General features: G+C 35.9%; 1 protein-coding gene across 1 annotated transcript in view; it reads right to left on the bottom strand.

The window, feature by feature from the left end:
• CUNH8orf34 (chromosome unknown C8orf34 homolog) overlaps positions 1–21,573 on the bottom strand; it is a 149,888-nt gene that overhangs the window by 51,119 nt on the left and 77,196 nt on the right. The window contains exon 8 of the mRNA XM_066180355.1: positions 1,285–1,420. Within this exon, the coding sequence (XP_066036452.1) occupies positions 1,285–1,420 (136 nt within the window). The remainder of the gene's footprint in view (positions 1–1,284; positions 1,421–21,573) is intronic.

Consider the following 21,573-nt stretch of genomic DNA (forward strand, 5'->3'; position numbering starts at 1 on the left):
TTTAAGGTTTCTATATTCCTTACCTCTCTACTTGTTAATCCACGGACAATGATGCCAGGTGAAAAAATGTGCCACATTTTCATGTAGGTAGTTTTTGGAAACATTTTACAACATCAGCAATATGTTTGTATGAATTGGGAAGAATCCCACGATTCGCATATTTGCTCTTTTCGTAAAGCAAAGGCTGCACTGCTGACAAGCAAAACTGTCTAGAATTACAAGGCCATCTAGTCACTGCTGCTCTGACAGTACTGTGAGCTGAAGGTCCCCGAGGCTCCACAACCCTGCTAGAGATATGATTGCACGAGTGATTCAGTCTGCCTGTCGTTGTGCTTCCAGAGCATCAGAAAATGTCTTGAAGCCCCTCTGTCTACATAAGTGCTTTAGAAAAGTATTAATTTACGAGCAAAACGGGGAAAAAACGTAGAAAAAAAGTAGGGTGGCATATGGCCAAACTTTTGACTTAATTTCACCACAGGTTGCTTTTTATTTACAAGCAGCTAATCCGCTCTCAAACTACACAATAGAACAGCCATTGGCAAAGGCAGGCAGATAAAATTGGCATGCCTCTGTATTGTTCTTGCTAATCTGAACCATTAACAGAAGGGTGAGAAGGCTAGTTTTGTCATTTAAACAGGCTTAAATCCTTTCTCCAAATGAGCTTTTGTCTACATAGAAGAATTCACCCAGGAAATTTAAGGGGTCTCAGTTAGTGTTGCATTCTCAAGTTGACTAAGCTACAGGAATACTAACCTGTTTATTTGGTCTTCACACTGTAAATGCCAAAATTATTGCCAGCTGTCAAAACCAAAAGGCGTTCAACCTGACTAAATTATTTCTCAGAGGTGAAACAGGATGCGATTATAAAGTGCTAAGAAGCAACTATTTGAAATCCTGAACTGCACCTGTGCAACTAAATCTCCATTTATACAGGTGCTTTTAAAATTGGATTTGAACCCTTAAATTCCCTGATTCATCCTCTGAAAAACCACAGAAGCTCAAATAACTAATGAAATTCAGAGACAGAAGGGCTTAAAATAGTTTCAAGCTGTGAAGTAAGGCCTAAGACTGTGTTCTTTGATTCACTGTTGATGCGACATATCAAGCATAAACATAAGTTGCACAATTCAAATGCCAGAGGTCATAGGGTAGCCAGTAGCTAAGTAACTATTTTTTTTTTAGCACAGGAGAGGTCATCACTTGGCCCAAAAGCACAACACACAGCCAAATACCTGGGGAAAAAAATGTATTGGATAGTACGATGCGGTTTTGTTTTGATTTTACCTGGCACATCTTGCACATATATTCAATGTGACCTTTGCTTGAGGCTCAGCCATATGAGCACTTCGAGTCTGATTGAATTTGCTCCCAGAAGACACCACACTTGTTACTCCTTCCATTCTGAGATCATCAAGATCCTCTGCAACAAGACAGAATGATGGGATGAACATATGATTAAATTTTGTAGCAATAAAGGAGCCTCACCTGTAGAATCACGAAAAAATGGAATTGCTCCAAAATTGAGAATAAAACAGTTACTTGTATACTAATAGGAAAAGACATCAGAGAGAATTGTTATATATTATCACCATCTTTTAAGGGGTTCCTTAAAAATATTCAGTATCATTTCCACATCAAACCATGCAGCATATTTTTAAAATCTTTACTGATCTGGTTCATTTCTAAAAAGCTTGTCATCAAGAGATGCTGTTCAACAGACATTTTGTCTTCAATATGTCCAATTTGACACTGGACATATTGAAGACAAAAATAATTTTTTCGAGTGTATGCTACTCCTCTGCGTTTTTTTCATCATCTATTCACTTAGCAATGAAAAAATATCACTAAAATAAAAGTGTTCTGCTAAACCCAGAAAATGTGAAATGGACATATATATATCACATTGAAAGGGACCATAATGTGCATAAATAAATCTACCATATTCCTGTAATATGGGCAACTCATAATAAAAACTGAATTTTCAACTACTGTAAAACCATTCACATTTTGAAGGGAGACAGCAGAAGGTCTCAGAGAATTTTTTTCCCAAGATGACACTGGAATAGTGTAGCTCAGCTGGACTGAAAAAGAATTCTCTTGGTTTACAGTCAGGCCATTCTTTAGAGATTAATCTATATTTTTTGCTAACACAAAACAGGCAAGTTCTCTATGCCTCAGGTATCTATAAAGTCCAATTTTCACTTGTTTATAACTTGATTAGACTCTAGCTGAAATATAAACAAGCAAAGCACTGGCCAGCTTCTATTAAATGACCATATACTGATCATGTCATCATTCCATGAACTGACTGATGCATGTAGTTTATGGTACACAGTATGTCATCATCTTATTAAAATGTCTTTCAGATATCCTATACACATGTATTTTCATTTGCTTACATTTACAAAAGAAACCTAATGTTAAAGGATCTGAATGAAGCACGAAGTACAAAAAGATTTTAAATTCCAGTATCAGATGGATAAGTCACAGAACACTTTAAAATCAGAGGAGGCATATAGTATTTCAATACTAATTAATTCAATTAATTAGAAAAATCTTTACCCCCAAATCTCTACCCAAAATACTTCTGGTTGTCCTCTATAGATCATGGACCCTACTCTTTCCACTGTTCTTCAAACTCAGGGCATGTGCTCAGATTGTCAGGATCATGTCCTGTTAATAACACCCCTTTGGGAAGACATGGTTTTTAATGAGAAACAGTCAGTAACAGCTAGGCTAAACTCACGTGAAAAAAAATTTGGTGAGCCAAGTCCTTGAACTACATTTTCTTCTCTGTAATGTTTTATTTTACTGCTTAAGAAAACTCTCCTTCCCAGCGCCGCCCCCCACCCCCTCCCGGCCAATTTGTTGCCTTGATATAAATTGACAAGTGCACTGAAGTTTCTGGCATCATTTTGCATCATTTCAACACCTTTTCCTTTAAATTTCATGTATGGTTATTACACAAACTAATTCAAAGGACCTGGAAGGTTATATGATAGAGAGCTATGAAATCAATCATCTATGAGTCATTTCAGAAAAGGCATTACATATTTGGAACACATTATGTTTTAAAATAAATACAGTTTAATTGTGCTTTAAAGAGGTGTGAAAAGTTCCATATTTTTTAACAGATGTAAACCACTGGATGAATTACGGCTTAAAAGAAATTGAAGCACATGCCTCAGGTTTTTCTCCCACTAAGCAGATGTGATTTCTTTAAATAAGGTTTTCAACTGTTCTCTGCTTGATTAACTTTTGGCTTTCTGACGACTAAGTTTCAACAAAGCAATGATATAGGCTGCCCTCCATGACACCTTTTATATTTGAATTTGGATATCAAACACAGGCCTTTCTGTCATTTTTAGTCAACCACCAGCCTTTTTCTCTCAAAAGAAAATTAAGTGAAACTTTGTGCAAGAAATGTGGATTCAAGAGGTGCCTGTAGTTGTAGCCAACAGACAAGTAGGCAGAACAGTATGCAGTACAGATTTGTTGTCACATGCTGTTAGACCAACAGCAGTAATGTGCATAAAAAATGTAGATTTAAAATACCAAAAACCTATATCATATACAATCGTTATTCTTCTCAAGGAATTTTAGTTGATCTAATTCAACACTGGATGGAATTTTTCCATGGCAAACTACAAAAAGCTGTTAATAACACAACTGAACAGGGATGTGTAATTCCATCTACCAAAACCAAAGAATAACTGCAGTATTTGATGTAATTTGATTACTGAACCTCTGCATCGGCATGGAATGATTACAGTTTCTTCTGGAAACATCAGATTTACAGTGCAGATATTGAACATTTTCTCACTAAAGCAGCCGGGCTTTGAGAAGCTGCCTGTTCTGCAATACCCATAACTTTGGATGAGAATTTTTCAGTTTGTAAGCAAGTTTATATACCATCTTCCAGATCAACCCCATTCATTACTGCAGGCTTTTAATTAAAAAAAAAAACAAACCAAACAAACCAAACAACAAAACCTAGCAGCAATAAAAGAATAAATCATACAGAAATTTTAGTACTAAATTCTGAGTGTAAATGTGTACATTGTTCAATAATTCATGTGTGCTTTGCATAAAAATATTTGATCACAAATAAGAAAGTTATTAAAATAAATACAATCAGTGAATGCAAGACTGCTTTTTAACAGTCAAAAAAAGAGCTCGAAAGGTTCAGATGCTTCTATAGGAAAGAACCAGTCTTAGCAAAATAGGATTTCATTGGACAGTCAATTCAGTTACAGGGTGTGGACACTGAATCTTTTCTCTTTCTTTGTATTGTTTGCTAGACCAACTAGTGATGATACAGCTGAGTGGCTCTGTGATTTTATTGAGCAGCAATGAGGTAATTCACATAGAAAAGAGAGAAAGAAAAGCAGAGATGGTGACTGCTTGTGTCATGAAAGACAAGAATACAGTGAAACTTCTCAAATCCATAGAAACTTGTTATCTATCTTTGTATAGTAATAGGCTGGAAGTTTACATAAACAAAACAATCTCATTTATGCTAATAAAAGTCTGTTATTTTAATGCATGATTGTTCACTGTATTTCTTTGATTTAATGTTCAAGGTCTGCTATTCTCTAAAAACTGTATGTGAAGACCCAGCTTCAGTCCTACATTACTTTCCATTAGATATGTTCTCTGTGTTAAAACAACTACACGTAAACCCAGCAAAAAGAATCTTACATTTTCCTCAAATCATCAATCTACCAAAATGAATTCACACAGCTGCAATCTTTATGCTTTGCCACAACAATACGCAAAAATACTTGAAAGCAAAATAAAGATCACAAGTGTAATATAGCATTACACAGAACCAGATGTTTTCTAGATTAATAATGCGGTGCTAAGCTTAATTCTTTGTGATTTTCTTTTAATAGAAAACTTTCTCCGAAAAGGGGAGGGGAAGAGTTACCTACTTCAACTAAACAAGAATATAGCCCAATAACAAAGTCATGTTTTTAAACAGAACATTGCCCACAGTTATTTACTTCCTTTCTTTTTTGGGAGGAAAGGATGGCGAGAGGGAAAAGGGCACTCACTAGTGCCAATTATTCCAGAAACCGTGCAAGATTGCTTATTGTCTTGGGATGACAGGGTGTGGAATCATCTTACAAACACAAGATTTGCACACCATCCAGTTTAAGGACAGGGCTCTTATGCAAAACTCCTATAAAATACAGTGAAAGCCTAGTTGCACAGAAGGCTCGGGTAACCAGATCATATGTTGTATTGTTTTATATGATCCAGTCACTTTTGTCTCCTTCTCCATTATAAAACACGTAGCAATTTCCCAGGAGTACTTCAAGAAGTATAAGGTTCAAAGCTGGAAAAAATGTATGTCAGCTCAGTTTGTCTGTACAGTCTAATACTATGAAAAGCATTAAGTGTTCTCATGTGAGAGTAAAAATACAGATAATGAATTCTGATTTATGTTCTTGCATGCCACCAAGAAATTCTGGTGCACCAGTAAATGTCTCTTTCTTTGAAGCAATTAATTCCTCAGGGTAGTGTTCTTACATTGTGGTAGACATTGATGTATTCCTTGTATATAGCATGGATTTGTCAAGGCCTGTTAGCTGAAGCACAGACTCCTAATACGCTCCACTAACCTCATTTGAAAACAAACAAACACACCCCCCAACCGACCAAAAAACACCAAAATACAACGACAAACCAAACAAAGAAATGAAACAAAAAAACCCTAATCAACAAAATCCTACTGCTGACAGAAGTTCTGCTTGTGAAATCTAAGCAACTTTATATGTCATACTTTTATGTGTCTTACTATCTCAGCCAGTCCTCTTTGTTTTAGATAAGTTATCTTGCCAGATATCAAGAGATTCCAATAAAAAGACCACATTAATTCCTAGAGAAATACTGGCGCAAGCAGAAATTAGAGTTCCAGACGTAGACTATCTGATGCTCCACTCCTGAAATAGATATTTTAAACATTTGCTTCAACAGATGCGAAACTGGAGTTATCTTCTGCAGTACACCAAGTACAGGACACCTCATTTTGTTTTTTCAAGGTCATGGAGCAGACAATGCTGTTAGTCTGGTACATACATTCTAAGTAGTTTTCCCATAAACATCTTAAAATACCAGCATTTTGCCTAAATTAAGACCCATGCCATAGACTTTTGATACAAATATCATTCTAAATAAATACATCAACAGACTTTCACTCCTTTGGTGTATCTGTACAGACAGATACATCTCAAGACATCTTTCTTAAGAAGCATCTCAAGTTGACAGGAAATTCCCTAAACACTTGTGCTTTCACCGATGGATGCACAGAAATCCAATTGAAACACGATGCTGCTGAGACCTTGAGTTTGCACATATACCTCTACCTGTATCAGTTGTCAGAGCCAATCTGGCAGAATCTCACTCCACAGTCTAAAAACCACAAAACCAACATGGGAGTAGGGAAAGCAGCATTGTTTCAGGTACTGAAATATACAATGATTCATTAATTTGAGTTCTCACTTCTAATCAGCAAGAGTGAAAGGGATCTTTCTTCAGTTTCTCCCTCTTCCTATTTTCCCCTAGCTAGGATTGGAATTAACATAGGAGGTAGCCTTTTCTGATGAAGATGTTCTAGTTTTATGAAACACTTCAGTACCTTAGAAAACTACATGAAGCACTGGCCCACAGGGCTCCTGCTTTTTCTCCCTTTTCCCACAAGGGGTGATAATTATTTATGACTGAAAAAAAGTAACGTGCAGGCAAGACTGACAGAACACTGACTTAGGAGATGAGAGCCTGTCTAAGATGAAGCAGGGGCTTCAGAGCACATTATAGTCTCATACTGGTAATCAAGGAACTAATATCACCAAATAACCACTGCTCACCCACCAGCTCAGCAACAATAACTGACTAAGGAACTATTGTTGCTCCTTACCAGTAGGGATTTCAAACTCATTCATCTAAGCTATCAATTAGGTAGTTTCATTCAGTGCTAATGAATTATTTGAAAATCTTTATTTTTACATTAATGGGAATCTAGTATTGTTTGGAGCATTTTAATTACTTCTACATTTCCAATAAAATAAAATTTAGAATATTTCACTTGCTACATCACATTCTACAATGCAATTACCGCAACGGTACACCAGTGCTTGCACTGTAATAATACAAAATCTCACAAAGGTCATAATGAAGTAATACACAAAACCATCCAAAATTCTGGAGTTCAGAAGGCATCTAAAGGAATGTCTTTTAATGTCTTCTCTTGGTAATTTTTTTTTTTTCACTTTAGCTTTAAGTAAAGCAACTTCTAAAATTAAAAGCAAATTTTTGAACAATATTTCTAATTAGCTCTAATTCTGATGTCACTTATTCCTGCAACCACTATAGTTATGTGCAATTTGGGCCACCGTTCAAATCCGTGCTCTTAAAGAAAACCACCAAAAAAAGCTTTTTCATAGTATCAGAAAAAAGTCATGTTTAAACCCCAAAGTTTTTCTTCAATCATAACAAAAATATCAAAGCATTAGGAAAGAATGTATATTTAAAAGGTTTCAGTTTGTGTTTTATTTTTTAACAAAGGGGAGACAGCCGTAATATTTTGAAGTGCATTTGGTTAATGTAGTACAGATGTGCCTTACAATATATATCCACAATACTGAATTTCACATTACATTAATGCTTACATTTTTCTTTATTATATCTATTTATAATTAAACTGATAATTTGCATGCTGCTTATATGAAGTTTTACAAAAATGAGCGAAGATGAACTATTCATTAGTTCAGCATTCCTCACAAGACATAGAGCAACCACAGTGCATTTTCAGCCAATCAGAGAAGATATTATCCTGTTTAGCATTTTTTGAATCAATTTTTGCACTCAGCACCACGTTCATATTTCTTTGCAGCCACTTAAGTTACTCTACCAGTCCCTTGGCTGGATTAATCCTAGCTAGGTTGTCAAGAGGCCAGTGGAAATTCATATACCTTTTATTAAAATGAAAGTTGAGACAAAACAGAAAAATTACAAATAATCTTATGCCAAACATTTCCAGTAACACTGAACCTTACAAGAGGTTTCCTTTTTAAAAAACTGTTAGTCCAAAGATTTCTGGAGTGGCAGTATGTATGGTCTCTTTCATAAACCTACATACATCAAGAATTCCTACAGTGTAAATATGTCTATTTCCCCAAATTCTTTTTTTTTTTTTGCAATTAAAAAGAATGAATTCCAAATAGAGTCAAACATTTTACTTGTCCTTCAGAGATTTTTCTTCATGAAAGAGAACCACAATAAGTTAATAGCAAGATGCTTATACAGCTTAAATTTTCTTCTGATAAACTAGCACATCTCCCATTTTAGAAAAAGTGCCTTTCAGTCAGGCACTATTGCACCTTTTTTGCTAGAAAAGTTCTAGTTAATTTAGGGACGCATATATGAGCGATCTCAGGCTGGACAGTTTGGGCAGGCAGGAAGAAAGCAAAGAAATCTCTAAACTCTCTGTGTGCACAGGCCTACTTAACAACAGATATTTCATATGTTGTATGTGAAAGTTCCTAGCGAGCTGAGACAATAACGTGTAATTCTACGACAACCACGAAAGCTCTTAGCTAAAAAAACTAGAACAAACATTGTGGATCTTTTCTATTGCTCCTCAATTTCCGCCCAGGTGTTAAGGGAAAACTGCCCTCCTTGTTACTTCTGCTACCAGTGAATCCAGGATGAAAATCAGTATAGCATGGCATTCAACGGCCGAGGCTCTGCCATTTCTTCCAGCCCCATCCTTCCATCAGCTTGCATCAACTCTGCTTTGTCCTGAGACAAGACCATCTGTTTTGTATCACTATCCTTATTTTGGCCAGACACTGGGACATCTGGAAGACTGCACTGTCTACACTCCTCGAAGCAGACACTGAGCTGGATACCATCAGCATACCAATGGCATCACAGTTGACAGTACATGCTCTTCCTCACTCATTGATTAAATTCATACCACTGACATCTTTCCAACAAGGGTAGAAAAAAATAATATAATTTTATCTCCCCAGTTCAGTCAAGCAGATAAACTAGTAGGAATGGCAAAACCATTCCACACATCCAATAGGTCAATCATTTAATAAAGTTTCAAATGTACTACACAGTTTTCCAAAATTTTTTGGTTTTTTTTTAATAAAGAGAATTAAATGCTTTTTAAAGAAAGTTTAGGTTACTGAAAAACATGTGCAGTTGGAGATGTTGTATAGGTGCTGCTTATGCTATTAGATTGCTTTGTGTAACCGATGAGTTCAGTGCACTACTGGGTTATGTTTGCTCACACTTTTGGTTTGGAAAGGAGAAAATAAGGTTTTTGGTTTTGCTGCAATGCTTGTGCAAGGATCCTGTAATGCAAGACAAAAACCTGGCTGAAATGGAAAATGGTCTAATGGTACATATAATACATTTGGTTACTATACTTTCATTGGATATTGCAGGACAAGATTATTGCCTAAAAATAAATCAGGCATTACAGCATGTTAAATCATGCAATGTTAGTTCAAGCCTAGCATCTTAAACATCATAAAGATACATTTGCTTTTACTCAACACTACTTTATCTTCTGGATATGAATGACATATTACTCCAGAATACCTCATTTCAGGAGATTAAAACCATTTTGAAAATAGATCAGAAAACTTTACCTGACAATTCTGCTTCTCAAGACACACTAATGTTAATCACGACTCCACTGAATTCAGGGGGAATTTTCCATGACTCCACAGACTGAAAATTTATCTAAAGTATTTCAAGTTCCTCCCTTTTGGGTTTTAGCTCCTTACTATGAGAGCTGTGAAACTCACGTAGATCTTGAGACATCTTTAACTTTGGAGTCCACAGCAGTGGAACAGAATGCAAACCACATCCCCTGGTAGTCACAGTATTTCCTCTTCTTGTGGAGGATTAATACTGTAGGCTAACCATTCTGTCACTGACTAAGATGGAGCCAGAGACTCTAGACTGCAAAGCCAATTCAGTGTCAGATTTCAAATGTTCCTCTAAGAGCTGTGAAGAAACAAGGGTGAAGGAAACACAAAACATTAGGAAGCACAATCATCATATGCTGGAGGGAGGCAGCAGAAAAGAGTACATTGTATCACAGAAGATAAATTACTAATTTATTATATTTTCCTGCTCAAAAAGAACCATCTGTACTAATTTCCTAGACTGCAGGCAGTTTGACTGATAGAAAACCTAAAAATCAAATAAAGACAAAGTCACAGTACAAATCATATCAACAGGAAGAACAGAGAAAATAAAGAAAAAACCGCAACAGCAGAAAATATCTATTTCAAGCCAAAAGGAAACAGGCAGCACTGCACCAAGAAGAAAGTTAGGTCAACACAGAAAGGCTAAGTAATTCATGGTTTTCTCTCTTCAGGCACACTAGCAAACCTCACTAGCCCTGAAATACTGTTAGCTCAAATGGTGGATGAATGAGGTCAAACTCCAAGGTGCTAATCTGCAGTCACTAAGGATGTAGTTCTGTATTCCAATAGCTTGTTTCCAGTGGTGAGGTCCCATTTATTCCTGCGCTCTTTCCCCTTTCTACCATTCCCAGTGATGTCGGTGCTTGATTTTTACCTGACTCTGGTACACATGCATATGAAAAATAGTATATTTTTGGTGGAATCTTCTTCATGTGTATTAGTAGAGCTGCAGAGCTGCCTTGGCACACTCAGGGCTCAATACCAGCATTAAGAACCATCTAAAAGAAACAACAGGAGCCTATAGCTCTGCCTGAAGGAACAGAGGAGGAAGTAGGATCACTTTCTCAATCAAAAACAAGCTTTCATATTCAGTTAAGATCAGCCCTACTCCCAGAGCCATAACCCTAAGGAGTAAAAGCATCTCGTATTTAAGTAACACTAACAAGTCAGAATGTGAACATGTTTATCAAAGCATTAGTAATAAAAGAAAACAAGATATCATTTTTACATTAACAGAATGATACCCCATCTGCAACTCACCACTGCTGGTTTAATAACCTTAAAATTTAGTGTAATTTTTGCTTCTTGCTTCTCTCAAGACACAAAAGTTTTTCAAAACTGGGATTCTGTGAGAATATGCACATCTTCAGAAACGCATTCCTAATATATTACCAACATATGATTCTTAATACTACATGTTACCACATTTTCAATTTTTTTTAAAAAAGTATTACACATGGCAAGTAATCACCTTTTTTTTTTTCTTATTTAACTGAGCAATTAAGCTCAGTTAAATGCCAAGCTGTTAAAATCTAATATAATTGAACTTGGAAATAAGCTTGAACACGAGCAGTAGGCTAAAATCAGGCTTATTATCAACACAGTGTCTTACCTTCTCATCACCTTTTCCTCATCGGTTTTAGAATTCCTGATATACCGCAATGTGCACAAATGAAATTATATCTGATATTATGGTGCAGCTTTTTTAAGTGAATGCAGACTTAATGGATATGTCTTGCTACTTTGAAAATTAACACAAATTAGAAAGGTGATCCAAAGGCTCAAAGAAATTTTCAAAACTTAGTAATTTATCGATTTCCATATTACAGATACACATATTATACTGAAACTAGTGTACATACACATTTGAACCTTCATAAAATTATGTCACATCACTTAAATTGCATTCCTCCAAACTCAACACCCCTTAAGTTTGTCAAAACACAAGAAGCAGTTTGTAATATCTGACAGTGCTTCAGTATATTCACGGAAACATTTTCCTCAGCTCCCAAATAACCTTTCCCATTATCTATGTACAATCAAAGTTCCTTCTCAGATGAGCACTTCAAAACAGTCTGGTTAAGAAGTTTAAGAAGATCAGAACCACTTAAAAAGGCTTCCAACACTTCCAACAGCTTCCCAACATACCAGTGAAAGCCCCCCATATGATTAATGTTCTATTTCTTATGGAGCATTTCTCTATGTGTAGATTCAATATGATGCAAATTCTTGCCAAACTGTTGCTCATTTACAAACTATAGATTACGGGTAATACAAAAAAATCAAACCCATATAATTCAAACAAACTCTAAACAACAGGCTATCAGAAAGACAATTCCCAAGTCACAGGTGGTATAACTACAATATCTATAGAATTTGGATATTTTAACAGAGGATTTTAGGTTCCTTAAGCAAATATATTATTCAAGCCATTTCACCAATGCTTTTGAACACATCAATAGAAAATTAATATTCAAAGACATAAAATATAACTACTGTTCTGTGAGACCTTAATAATATTTTGCCCCAGTAACCAGACATACATTTAGAACAAATTTCACCCCAAAAAAGTATTGCTTTTATCAAACAATTGTGTGAATATTCATTAAAAAAACACCACAATGATAAATTCAGCCTTATTATTCGTGACTGACATAACCCAGTTGCTCCCCATTTCCTGAAAAACATCACAAAAACAAGTTAATCTCAGAAATATTCAAATATGTCAAAAGATTTTTCTATCCCTCTAAGGACATTCAAGTAAGAATGAAAACTATTTCATAAAATCCCCCACATGGATACATTTCCCCATACAGCCAAATGGAGAAAAAGGTCTGGAAGCTATTGTCAGACACCTTGACAAGTCTTTTCTATCCTCAACATCACTTAGACTACCTCTGCAGTTAGGTGATAGTGATTGAATAATCAAATCTGTGACTTTGTGAGGAATTGTCTCTCCACAGACACTAACTCACATTTACTTTTAGTCATTTATACTCTAAGCAACTGTCTCAGAGTCTGAAACAGGAATTAGATTACACATAAAGTTCCTTTGTATCCGTAAAAATGACAATGATTCACTCATCTTCTGAATATCCTACATAAAAATAGAGTAATCTGTAGGTCAAGAAAAAGTATTTTCCTGTGATGTGCCAAAGTAATCTTTAAGAGATGGGGCAGGTGAGCAAGCATTAATTAAGGAGTGACTGTATTCTCTACATGTAGGAGAGAAATGACGACTTTGGTTGACAGTTCAATGTTTGAAGAAGGAAATAAATGTTTAGTCACTTCTTTGTACTATAACGGAACTATCACAGTGAATGGCAAGCTCTCTGTAAGGTATGTGCAGGACCTGCACCCAGTTCTCCTGTGTCCATGAAACCAGCTGATTTGCCTTCAGGTGCTCTGAAATCTACATGCAACAAGAGGAATATTTCTACATGAAAACTCTAAAACATGCACATGGCAAGCATGACTTATCTTTTCAATCTCAAAGCATTCTGTTTTCAGTTTAGTTAGGCAAAAGATTATGTATGAGAATAAAATTAGTTAGCCTTCATTTGCATTTCATATAAAACATACATAATGATTTGTAATAATTATTTGAAACAATAAATGCATTTTTTGTATAATACAAATATTATTTTTTCTTGCCTACTGGACAATACTTTAATTGTCTGAACAACTGGAAACTGAAATTACTCAGAAGAAACTTGAAGGAAGACTAAGGAAGGATTACATGCAACATTACTTTCATACTTCAATGTCAGCACTTATAGATACCAAAATAGGAAAATACTAAAAAATTTACCTAGCAAACTACTAAAGTCAGTAATATTTTAAAATTCTGCAATAATGTAGGAATGTGTTGGGCAAACAAAGTATGCTCTTTACTTATGTTTAAAAGGACAAATATGTGACTATCACTTGTTTTTATATAAACTATTCCTTTAAGAACAAGTTTGTTCTTTCATACTTTCATTTATACCACCTTTTCAAGTTTTTATTCTTGTCATACTAAAAATAAAACAATCTCCTTGTAACTTCTGGTTTTAATAAAATAAAGGGAGAAATCTTTTTGAAGACACAATTGGATTTGTCTCTCTGCATCTGGTTAAAAATCAAAATTGACAAATCCTATTATTTGCATATTTATTTATATTTAATTATTCCCAGGACTATGAAGTTTCTCTGAAGAGAATTAAAAACAATGGAATAACTACAATTCTTTTCCTTTATATTTTATTTATTCATTATTGAATACTTCAAAGATATACCATTTCTTTACAGAGAAGAAATTTGGTCTACACCAATATAACCCAGAAAACAGAAAGCCAATATATGAAATCTTTGTGTTCAACACTCCTTCTGTCACAAAGGCACACTGTAACCTCTACTCTTTAGTCCAGCAATGTACAAACTTTCTGCATTTAATATCACACACATACACAGAAAACCTATTAAATTTTAATTCCTTTTTCAGATGCTCAATATCTCAGTGTTTTGCTAACCATTTCCAAACTTGCTTTTACATATTCTTCCAAAGGTGACTCGCCATCTTTCTTGCCATGATCACACTCCCTTTACAGCAAAACCTTGGCTTAATACCCATCGGTGGCTAAACTCCTATTTTACTGCAGTGGAGCCAGCATTTAAGTGTGCTCCCTGTGCCAATAATTGTTCAAAGCCCTCAGTGACTCAAGGAGCAGTTTCACAATCAGTTTAAGCTAAACGAAGTCTGTGCTGCCAGTGGAAGAGTCGGACCTGCTTGTCCCACATGTCAGCTGACTAATTTGCCCATCCTTATGCCAGCAGCCAAACTTGTGTGGCCCACCAGAAGCAGAGGCAAGCAGCTCATCTCTCTGAAGGTTCTCTCTTTCTTGCTGCATTAATTTTGAGCTCAGCTCAGACTCACTCAGCAGAATCTCCTCTGATGGTTTTTGCTCAGACATGGACCCACTTAAACAGGCAATCAGAAAAGCTGAATTTAAAATACAGCTTAATATTTCTTTTCAACGCAGTATCTATGATATAAAAACAGTTAAATTAAAATAGGGTAATGTCATGTTATTTAAGTTAAAATAGATTATACCATCAGGAAGCATCTTTAGAGAAAATAGCAAGACTAAGTCATCTTAAAATATATTTTTTATTTTCCTTGGAATGCGAAACTGAAATCTTATAGCCTCCAATTTGAGGAATTATTTGGCATATATTAGAAATTAATTTTAGAATTTAATTTTAATTTAGGATTTTAATTTCATTTTTAAATTTTATTTTAACAGCTCTTGCTTTGCAATTAGTTCATGCACAAATATTGTATGTATTATCTTGAGATCACTGCAGCAGTAAAATACAGGGAAACATATAGAAATTGTCAAAACTTTTACAACTCCAAAGCAAAAGATTAGAAGACAAATTTGCTTCAAAAATTGATATTTAGATTAAACCAACACTCCCGATTGGAGAAAAAAAAAAAAAAAAAGGGAAATAAGGAAAGGACCCCAAATAAAGCATTATGTTCAACAGCCTCCAGTGTCTACTTTTACTTTTTACAACTCCATTGATTTCAAATTATCTAATATCAAAGATAACTTGGATCCTTATATTTAAATCTAGCATATTTCCTCTTTCTTGCTTCATCTTTGCCCATGGCCATGTTTTTAATAGACTTGTTACTTAGTGTATTCTTACTGTACTTGTCTCTCCCTCACCGTTCTAGTCTTCACTAATTATGCACAGGGTCCAGTAGCTATTTATGATAACTGCCACAGCCTTTGGTTGAAATGCTCCTTTAGATTATTTTTTTTTATTTTCCAGCACTCCTATTTTGCAATGTTATCAAGGGATGATTACCCCAATTTATCTTTTCAACAATTGTTCTGTTCATGAATTTCTCATATCCTGAATACTTTTTGTCTCCACAGACTTCCAGTCGGCCACCTCTCTTGAAGTATAGGCTTCATTACATTTTTCCCTTCTTCATAATCGATACATTAATAGTCAAAATGTCTTAGATATAATAGCACCTACTGCCAGTATATTCACATACAAAGAATGATGCTGGGTCATTAAAGAAAGTGCAAGAACTGCTGGGAGCAGCACTACTTTTGATGTTAGGTAACTACAGGTGCAGTGCAGTTACTTACAGTGAACTTGCAAACCCAAGGTATTGTGTACCACAGGGACCCTGTGAACCACAGCAAAAGTTAATGAGACTCCTGGTCTGCTCTAAATGGCTCACACTTACAAAAGATGGTATTGGTAGTGGTATCTGACTTGGAGTGTTTGAAACTATCATATTTTTTACAGGGAGTCACAACTTTTACTGCAGTACTCCTAATTTTACCTGATGGAAGTTGTATCCTGAAATTTCTTAAGACAGCAGTCAAAGCAGACAAATTGAATACTTGCAGTTTTAGGTGGGCTGAAGACCAGCATTGAAGTGTAGGTATTTACTTCTTTGTTTTCAATCTCACTCTCTTCTAATTTTTATCATGGATTTTCAAATTGCATTTTGAGTTCTGAAAATATCAGGAGTTCCCCTTCTGAAAATCCACATTTGTTCCTTTCGTACTTATCTCCAAATTACCTCCTACTTCACTCTGTTCTTTCTTCTCCATATTTATTCTTCTTCTGTCCTTTTTTCATTTTAGCAATTACAACCAGTATTCCATTCCCATTTAATTTTATAAAATAGAACACTGTCAGAAGCTCTTCACATGCAATACACTATAAAAAGAATGTCAGGCCAAGCAATAGCTTTTTAGTCTAAGTTTAATATCCTGTTTTCAAGTAAGAGCAGGTAACTTAAATAAGTTTGCATTCTGCCATGTTATTCACTCCTTTGCATATTATTTGCTGCTTGCAGCATTTACAATTACATTTATCCTCTAAATTTTAAATTGAGGCCTGCACTTGGTGTCATGCTGAATGGTAAAAACACACACCCTGCAACATCTAATAAAATTAAAATTCAGTCTGGCAGGGAAATTAAAATACACAAAAAAGGTAGAGTTAGCTACTCTGTAGCTGCAAACGTAATGAATCTTGAATTCTCAGGGATTTGTGTTACATCTCAATAATTCCTTCATGCTAGTATCAGCTGTTTCCCTCCATATTTCTCAGAGTATCCTCTCCCTAGTGATCCTGCCCACCTTTCTTCTTTTCCTCTCCTTCATTAACTCAAACAGCTTGTATCAAAATGCTTCAGCAAGTCAGCAGATGCTCTGTTTGTTTCAGAGCCATAATAGTGATCAGTCTGCAGTGGTATCTCTTTACCTTGTACTGGCCCTTTAGGACGGTACTAATGAGATTGTCTTCCAGGTAGACACCAATATCCAGGGAACTGGAGGAAATTTCATGGATTAGAAAACTGTCAGTTTCAGTTGAAATTTGACAGTACATTTAAAAGGGCTAGAACTCAAAGACAGAGTTGCACACCATATAAAATCATGTAAGTCCACAGAGAAACAACCTCACTGGAAAACAGGGGCTGAAAACTTATCGGGTGAAAAACGATGTACAGGAGATATCACTATCAGGTTACATCACGCGAAAATCACTTGTGTTACCGTGAACATTTTCCCCACTGAAATAAACCCTAGGTGAAACAAACATTTCCTTTTTTACCAGCTTTCAGTAGTTAGTAGTATGCTTAGTCCTTGAAATTTCAAATACATGAAGTCTCTAGCAGACTCGCCCTGCCTGAAGTTGCCACCAGGAGAAACCATCTTTCCCTCCTCTGCCAGACAGTGCTACTCTCCTGGGCAGAAACAGCTTTCCTTAATGCACTGGGCTGAAAACATCAGTGATTCACAAGCTGATTTACAAGCAGATCAGATGTCTCTGCCTTGAGGGCTTCCATATCTATTAAAGGTGCAGGGCAAGGCAGATGGCTGAGAGTGGCAACAACTCTAGCCAACAATCTCCTGCGGCAAATCTGTCAGAAGCCAGACAAGAACCAATTTATACTCACAAATGATTTTGCATGCCCTTTTTCATTCCTTCTCTAATCTGCTATCTATAAAACTCTTCAACTTCTGTCTGTCTTCAGCCATTTCCCTGTCATTTTCCAATGTCCTTCCCTTCTGCTATATCTGCTCTGAGATGAAAGTGCCTAGAACAGAAAGGCTTTATACCAAACTGGGATGGGGATAGCTCACTGGATGCAAACAGGAACAACTGAAAGACACTTGAAAGCAGGATATCCAAAGCAGACAATGTTATTATTTTGACCTAATAGCATGGGTCAAAGGTATCTGGCTCCTTTTGTGTTCACAGCTGTTGTGGGCCTGCAAACATATCATCACAACTATTAATTTTAATTTAGTTGTCTGAAGAATGTAGAGGTAGGACAAATCATTCTTTCTGATCTGTCCATGGACATTTCTCAACCACAAAAGACATCTAATATAACACTGTTAATTTTCAGAAAATTCTTCATTTGTTTTCAGCCCTGACCATCCTGGATATTTCAGAGTAATGTTCTAAATATCACTTCTCTTATCACCCGCTTCCTATTAAATGATAACATTCTAATGGAGGTGCCCACTGCTACTGGATTACTAAAATAATAAATATTGTAATGCTTAATGTATTAATTATTATTTTTTGACCACATGTGTAGCTATTAATCCATGACAGCACTTTATTTTTCACTTTATGACTACTTTATCTGCTTAGAATGCTTTTGTTTGAGGTTTTGGTGGAAGTTTTTTACAAAAGTCCCAGTAAGTCATCCCTCTAACTACCTACTAGCCAATATACTGCCAATACCTTCATGAATCATAATTACACCCACTCAAAAAGGAAAAGATGTACTCAAGCCTAGTCACTAGGAACATGCCATTTTTGTAGCTTTCTAAGGAGAAAAATAAACTTGACATTACTATGAACACACACCTTTCAAAAGCAGAGAAAAATCCCTCATACTCAAATGGTTGGCTTACTAAATATTGAAAGAGAAGCAATAAGTAAATATTTAGTGTTTGAGACCAATATTAGCCTCAGAAGCAATGTTATAGCTCACATCCTAGCAATGTATTTCTTATGTGAGGTTCTGAAATATTTATATGGAAACTCCTCTGATGTCTTCTTTCTCAGAACTGAACCTAGTAAGCAGCTAACTAAAAATTAATCAGACTGCAAAGATAAATTCATACAAAAATTTAAATAAAATTTTTTAAAGTTGGTCATACTCTGAAACAAATTTTGTAATAAATTCAATTGGTTTTAGTTTTAATGCAAAATAAGCACTTACTTCAAAAAATGGTATTTGTTATTTTTACTACACAAGATGCTGGTTAATAAACAAGTATTCCACTCCAAAATTTTTCAAATAAAGATATTTTTTCAAAGATATTCAGTGTGAATTAATGACACTGGGACATTGCATACTAGCTGACACAAAACTGTTTTTTTACCTATCACCAAAGGGATGCTAGTAACACTAAAGAAAACACCTTTGTGACTCTTCTTTGAATTGCAGGGTGCAAAAAAGAGTTCTGATATACACTGACAAATTTTTTTAATCAGGGGAGCTTAATAAGCCAACAAAATAGAATTGAACTCTTCACAATGAAACACCAAACATGACTTTATGTTCTTGAATTCTGCTGATCGTGATTAAAACTAATCTTCATAGCGAAGTTACTTGAAATGTTGCATAAATACAACATTGCACCAAAAAGTGTCAAAGCACAACTTATAAACTCTCAGGAATTTTATGCTGTGGCAAAATTATAGTAAAGTAATATGGTTTTGCCTTGTCTTCACAATTGTGTCAGAGCCATTCCTTATATTAAATTGTTTTGTAAATGCTGGCAGCTTTCCCTTTCATGGAGCCTCACTACACCAAGAAAACATTATCTATTTCACAGCCAAGAGCTGTTCATTCGGTATGGGCAGACTGCCTTTAAGAAATTATACAATGCCTAGGGGGTACAAGCACTATTCATTCTCTAAATTTCAGCTCATTTTGTTAACCAAGCATGCAAAAGGACAATAGCTCAGAGCCCATCCTGTTAAAATATGTAAAACCACAGACAGAAGTATTTGCCATACTGTTAATTAAGCAATGCCTTTCTAGAGGTAAAAAGACCACAAGCTTTGTCAGAATTGCACAACTGTTCTGGACCACTGAAAACAGAAATCTACTTTGATGATCACTAACAATATTCCAGATGCTCATTCCTTCTTTTAGGAGAAACAATTCTGAGCTGACAAAGATGACCGGTGTTACCTGCTCTGTATTTCAAACAGGTTTCAAGCTAGTTCTAGCTAAACATCAACAAACATATTTCAACAACTTCCCACACACTAACAGTGGAAGACTGATGTTCAGATGTCCATGTTTCAGCTATATTCAAAACTATTACATCATTAAGTTTAAGCATATTTAATTCAGAAAAATACCAGGTTGCTATATTTCTACCCCATACAGCATAGATTTACACCAGCTTTTTTCACCCAGTAGCAATAATTTTGGTAGGAACTCCTCACAGACGTCGTTGCTGGAACCCACCTATTGCTATCCCACCAGCCTGAGAAAGCCTACTGGGCAGCAGTCAGCATCAGCTCCCAGAGTACAAGGGTTGGGAATTTCCAAGGAGCTGGAAGCCCGCAGTTTAATGAAGCCAGAGCTCTAAACAAAGGTCAGGTTTACACGCTGCACACTGAAGTCAAGACGGCATCACAACCCTGTCCCTTAACTGCAGATGTGGACATACATCATGCTTGTAAATTCTGAGCCATCCTCAGCGAGGTGGCCCAGGCCCGGAATTGCACAGCCCACAGAAGGGCCGCCCCTGAGGCACAGATCTTGCAGGTCCCGGCAGCTCCTCTGTGAAAATGACATTCTTGTTTTTCCACCACTAAAAGTAGCTGGGAAATTGTCAAGAATGCCATTTTCAGCAGCCTGCAGCAGCAGAACCAGGAACCTTCATACAAAGAGATTTACAAATTCTTTACTTGGAACAAAACATTTAAGAAAATAACAAAGACAATGTCTGCTATTCATGCCACTTTAATATTCACACTTTTTCTTTGAGGCATGTCTAAATAGGCATGTGATACATATATGTCAAAATTACAAACCTAAATTGCAATTTAAAAATACTCTGCCAGTTTCAGTGATCCCCAGGGTACAGGGAAACAGAGAAGAATGATGTGAGTGCTTCTCACAGGAAATGCCCTACCCTTTTATTGGCAACAAATTATGAGAATCCTGCAACGTTCATTCTTACACTAATTCTTGACTTCAAATTTGTGACATTACAACAATATTCACCTTCATGGAAATGAATTAATAATACCCTATTATTTGTAACAAAAAGAAGCAAAATCCTGTAGGCACAGAAAAAGACCCAAATATTAGGCTAAGAAAATTGGAATTGTTCAGTCAGGAAAAGAGAAGGCTTCAGGGTGACTTAATTGCATCATTCTAAGTACATGAAGGGAACTTGCAAGAAAGATGGAGACGGACTATTTACAAGAACATGTAGTGACAGGACAAGGGGGAATAGATTTAAAATCAAAATGGGTAGATTTAGACGAGGTATTAGGAAGAAATTCTTTCCTATGAAGGTGCTGAGGCACTGGCACAGGCTGCCCAGAGAAGCTGTGGATGCCCCACCCCTGGAAGTGTTCCAGGCCAGGTTGGATGGAGCTCTGAGAAACCTGGTCTAGTGGAAGGTGTCCCTGCCTACAGAATGGAGATTGGAACTAAATGATCTTTAAGGCGCATTCCAACCCAAACAATTTTATGATTATATGATTATATATACATACATGTATATGTGCATCACAGACTTTTGCTGGAGATTACTTCAGGTCATTC

This window comes from Chamaea fasciata, unplaced genomic scaffold (assembly GCF_029207755.1).
Source record: "Chamaea fasciata isolate MVZ Bird 193981 ecotype frontalis unplaced genomic scaffold, bChaFas1.0.hap1 SCAF_1, whole genome shotgun sequence".
In the NCBI taxonomy this organism is placed as follows: Eukaryota; Metazoa; Chordata; class Aves; order Passeriformes; family Sylviidae; genus Chamaea; species Chamaea fasciata.